General features: G+C 48.8%; 1 protein-coding gene across 1 annotated transcript in view; it reads left to right on the forward strand.

The window, feature by feature from the left end:
* Nucleotides 1–4,971, forward strand: part of SERPINE2 (serpin family E member 2) — a 26,464-nt gene that overhangs the window by 1,674 nt on the left and 19,819 nt on the right. Inside the window, exon 2 of the mRNA XM_024763204.1 lies at nt 1,975–2,202. Within this exon, the coding sequence (XP_024618972.1) occupies nt 1,975–2,202 (228 nt within the window). The remainder of the gene's footprint in view (nt 1–1,974; nt 2,203–4,971) is intronic.

Below are 4,971 nucleotides of genomic sequence, written 5' to 3' on the forward strand. Positions count from 1 at the left end.
GTCCAATAGGAATGGTTTCGTTTTCCTGAAAGAAAGCCCCGTTGTAATTACCTGTTTAAGCTTAAGAGCTTACATCTCCTAGTTCTGTCACTCAGCTTTAGCTCAGGTTTCTCACCCGAGTCCCCTTCCACTGCCCCCTCCACAGTGCTGGGCATGGGCCAGCGCCAGCCTTGGAGCCCTTCCTTGGCACCAGCCTGTGCCGTGACCTTGACAAGTCACATCTGACATCCAGGTTTTAGTTGCTTTATTGGGAAGCGAGGACGTTTTCCCACCCACGTTCCTCCATTCCCACTGGCCATAAAGTTCTAGGAATCTTGACCACGTTGACGCCTTTGCTGGGAAAGGAGGAGAGATGGGGGTGTGCGTACTTCAGGGCTCCCCTCTGCACCCCAGTTCGATCCTTCTCAGTGTAGCCCCCGGGGGCTGCCAGCACGAGATGCCCACCCACCCCGCTCTGTTTACAGGGCATTAAACTTTTGCATGAGTTTGCAGTTTGTTTACCTGTTGGAAGCACTGGGGGACTAAATATTTGGAACACACCGTTATGCCCTTGCTTGGAAGCCCACAGAACTCCTGGTGATTTATAACTTCATAGTGAATCACCTACGGGGCTCCTGGCCTCTCCCAGCACCATCCAGGCCCTGTCGGCCAGCACCATTCCCAAAGAGCAACTGGATTGTCGTTGTTTGTCTTCCCGCTGAACCACATTCATTTTCACTAGTGTTTCTAAAGTTTTGACAGTATTGGTCTGTTGGCAACTCCCCGCAACCCCCATCTCTTCTTCCTCCCAAATCACTAGCAGTTGAGTTGTGGAATGACTTCAGTTCACATGAGAGACTCACTGGGGGAGCCCGGGTGGGTTTTCAGGCCCCGGTTTGGGCTCAGACTCTGAGAACTCAAGACAGCGGCACTCTGGTTGAGGGCAGAGGCAGGACAGTCTGGGGCACGGGAGGAGGATCTGCCCTGATCTTTTCTGGGCAGGAGACTGGGGAGCGTGGAGGAGCTGAAAGGGACAAGTGCCGGGATTGGGCTGTGAAGTCTGCTGGTCCCTTCGTTGTACAACGTGCCTGCCCACTCCTGCTGGGCCTGCCCCCACAGAACCCGTGAGGGGTGCAGTCTCCAGAGGCCTCACAAAGGGCCAAACCTTGGGGATCTTACCTGCCATCATTTAAGAAGGACAGGTCAGCTCTCCAGGGGACCGTCAAGGTGACTCTGCCGGTTGTTTTAGGATAGTGTCATTTTGAAAGGACCCCAAGCAAGTAAGACAGATCTGTAATTCAAGCTCTCTGTAGGAACACATTTCATCCTTTACAACTTATTTCCCTCTTTTCCATGCTCTGAAACTAAATGGAGCGTGTATGAATGGTCTGTGTAAAATAAAGCTTACGTTGCCATAAAACGAATTCCCTTACATTGTGAGCTTCGTATCAAATAAAAATCACCTTGTTCTTGGATGGTGGCACATGGCCATTTTTTATAGTCTTTCTGATGCTCAACTTTATACCTTTTTTTCCCCAAAATAGAGAAAAATCGTGTTGTTAAATCTGGCAAGAAAGGAAATAGCGCTTAAGATTGTTAAGAAAGAGAGACGGCATTAGGAAGAGTCCTTTGGTTTATTCCCCCATGGCTACATAACTGAAGAGCTTTCCAGTCTCCCTATTGACCTGATGCCAGGAAAGTCTTCCAGGAGAGCCAGGCCTACTTGGGGAAGCTGTGGAGAAGGCCTGGAAGATGCCTGCTTTGAGGCTAGAAGCGCAATTGATCTTTAGGGGCTATTAATAGTTATACTTCATTCTACGCCCTCCCTTTTCTTAACAGAAGGCCACTGAGAAAGCAGATGACTTAGTCTCTTGCTACTCGTACTAGTTTTGTTTCTACTGTTCTTATTTGCCATAATATAGAAGATATTAAAAAAAATAATAACCTTCCTACATTCTTGCGGAAATTTGCTGCATTTTCTCCTTTCTCCTTCAGGAGTGGGTAAAGTATTAAAGAAGATCAACAAAGCCATCGTCTCCAAGAAGAATAAAGATATTGTGACAGTGGCCAATGCCGTGTTTGTGAAGAATGGCTTTAAGATGGAAGTGCCTTTCGTCACGAGGAACAAAGACGTGTTTCAGTGTGAAGTCCGGAACGCGAACTTCGAAGACCCCGCCTCCGCCTGTGACTCCATCAACGTGTGGGTTAGGAACGAGACCAGGGGTGAGTGGCCACGGTTCCCGGGAATGAGCGGGTGTGATTTTCCACTTTGTGAATGAAAGCGTGAGTTGGGCTCTGAGACCGTCACTGGGGCCGGCGTGTCCGGTGGCCCTTCTGTTGTGAAAGGCCTGGACCCACTGACTGCTCCGCCCTTTCTCTCTCAGAGCCCCACGGCTCAGTCCGCCTTCCTACCCTTTTCCTGCCGCCATCACCTGTGCCCCCTGGGGATTTGTCTCCCCGTGGCTCTCGGGCGGCAGGGCGGAATACCGCTCTGCAGACTCTCTTCTTTCTTTGCAGCATCTCATCTCCAGAGCCCCTGCCCACAGGCCCTTGTCTGTTTCGAAGGTTTTAGTGCTCATTCCTTCCTACTTCTGTATCCACATTCCCTTTGTCCAGAATGTGCTTCTCAGCCTTTAAGATTCAGGATTGAGCTCTCCCCACACCTTCCTTGTCTCTTTCTTTTTACATTGAAGTATAATTGATGTACAATATTATATAAGGTACAGGTGTACAATGCAGTGATTCACAATTTTTAAAGGTTATACTCCATTTATAGTTATTATAGAATGCTGGCTATATTCCCTGTGTTGTACAATACATTCTTGTAGCTTGTTTTATACCTAATCGTTTGTTCCTCTGAACCCCCTGCCCTTGTGATGCCCCTCCCCCTTCCCTCTCCCCTCCCCTTCCTCACCTCTTGCTTCTGTCGTCCCAGGAAGTAGGTGGCTCCCCCGGTTATGATGGGCATATGCTTATCCACGACTGCACCCTTCGTTAGAGCACATCCACACTATGTGATTACTTGTGTACGTGCATCTCTCCCTCCACGAAACTGAAGAAATGTCTAACATCACTGTTTTTAGCCTGTTACTTTGTAAACTTCAGGTTCAGGCGGAAACATTCAGAGGGAGAGGTAGGTCCAGAACATCGGAGGAAAGTTAAAGCTAGAAATAGAGATTTGGGAACCGTTTTTCACCGAAGGGGAGAGTTAAAGTCACAAGAGTGGAAGCAAAAGAGACTCAATAAGGAGAGTAAAAGCCCAAAGACAAAACTTGGGGAAACTCTGGCCTTTCGGGTCATGTCTCTCAAAGCGTGGTTCCTGGGGCGTGTGTTTAGAATGCAAATCTCTGGGAAATTCCTTGGTGGTCCAGTGGTTATGTCTAGGCACTTTCACTGCTGAGGGCCCACGTTCAATCCCTGGTCAGGGAACTAAGATCCCAAGCAGAAAAAAAAAAAGGAATGCAGATCTCTGGACCCCAATCTACTGAGGCAGGGACCCAGCATTCTGCACTAAAGTAAGTCCTCCCCCGGTCTCCCTCTAGACTCGTAGATGTGAATATTTGCAAACCATGTGAGGGGCTAGAGAAGAGCCGGATGGGGAATGCTCTGGAGGGCGGAGGAGAGCCAGCGTGTGGTTTTGGTAAACCTATGAAATCCCTTTTCAACAGGATCCTGCACGGTGCAACCTGGGCTCCCTTCCTGAAACCACGAAATGATCAGGCGGACTGAGCCGTGGGACTCTGAGAGAGAAAGGGCGGAGCAGTCAGTGGGTCCAGGCCTTTCACAACAGAAATGCAGGAGACCAGCAAATGGGAGGGGGTTAGTGGGCTCTTCTGAGCCCGTAGGGCTAAGAACAGAGGTAGGAAGCTGATGGCCCTCAGATGCTGGTAGCTGTATGATGTGACGTGTCAGCGCCCACCCAGCCTTCTTCTTTGCTGTGTCCTGGGAGTAGTAAGTCCCTCAGGATGCCACCCGACCATTTCAAACCACTTGAACACACACTGACTCAATGCATTTCTCACAGCAACCGGGGAAGGGAGAGCGATGAGGCTAGAAAAGTGATTTTCAACCCTGCAGACCTAACTCCCTCTGTTAAACAAAGATTTTCACTCTGTTTATTCTCTTGAAATGAAACTCGTAGCTCATATAACCTATGCACATGTACACAAATTAAAAAAAAAATTAATATAATGCCAAACTGTAATACCAGGAAAAACAAAAGTTATTTATAGACGTAGTTCAGTAGGTAAACCCTTGGGTACAGCCACCCCTGAATACGTAACAGTCAGATTCTTAGAATAAGAATTGACATTCACATTGACTGTGAATTGACAGCCACAAAAGCAGACCGAGACAGGCACACTGCACTGGGGACACAAAAACCACGGGCTGTGTTACCATCGTTGAGGCAGTTTTTTCTAAAACGCTGCAAAACTCTTGGTAAATTTCCGAGCAAAACAAGTAACAGACTCTACTTGGTTTGCGTGGTAGTCACATTCCTGACAGATTCAGCATACATTAAAAGTATGCAAAAGAAAAGATACTTTGTGTTTACACCGGAAAAAGAATAAGGTTCTGGGCTCAGAGGACAAGGAGCAGGTTTCTCAAGAACGTGACTGTGCAGCGGGGTGTTTGAAAGCAGGATAGTTCGTTGTTTGGGCTGTTTTGAACACTGCAGGATGTGTAGCATCTCTGGCCACTGTCTTTGCAACCAGAAGCACTCCCACAGATTTCCAAACTGCCCGCTCAGAGGCGCTTGTGTATATGTGAGGTGTCAGAAGGATCCTGGTGATCAAACTGTCCACGTGTGGAAGACTGCTGCGTGATGACAGATCCTGCCCCGCAGAGAGTGGGGGAGCCTTTCCAGCGTGCTAGGGATGTGGTGATGGCCTGGCTGGGGCTGCCCTGCCACCTCTCTGCAGCCTCAGCCCCAACCATGCGGGCTTCCTCCCAACTCTCATACTCGCCATCCTCTCTCCAATCACAGAAACT

Source organism: Neophocaena asiaeorientalis, unplaced genomic scaffold (genome assembly GCF_003031525.2).
Source record: "Neophocaena asiaeorientalis asiaeorientalis breed wild unplaced genomic scaffold, Neophocaena_asiaeorientalis_V1.1 scaffold86, whole genome shotgun sequence".
Lineage (NCBI taxonomy): Eukaryota > Metazoa > Chordata > Mammalia > Artiodactyla > Phocoenidae > Neophocaena > Neophocaena asiaeorientalis.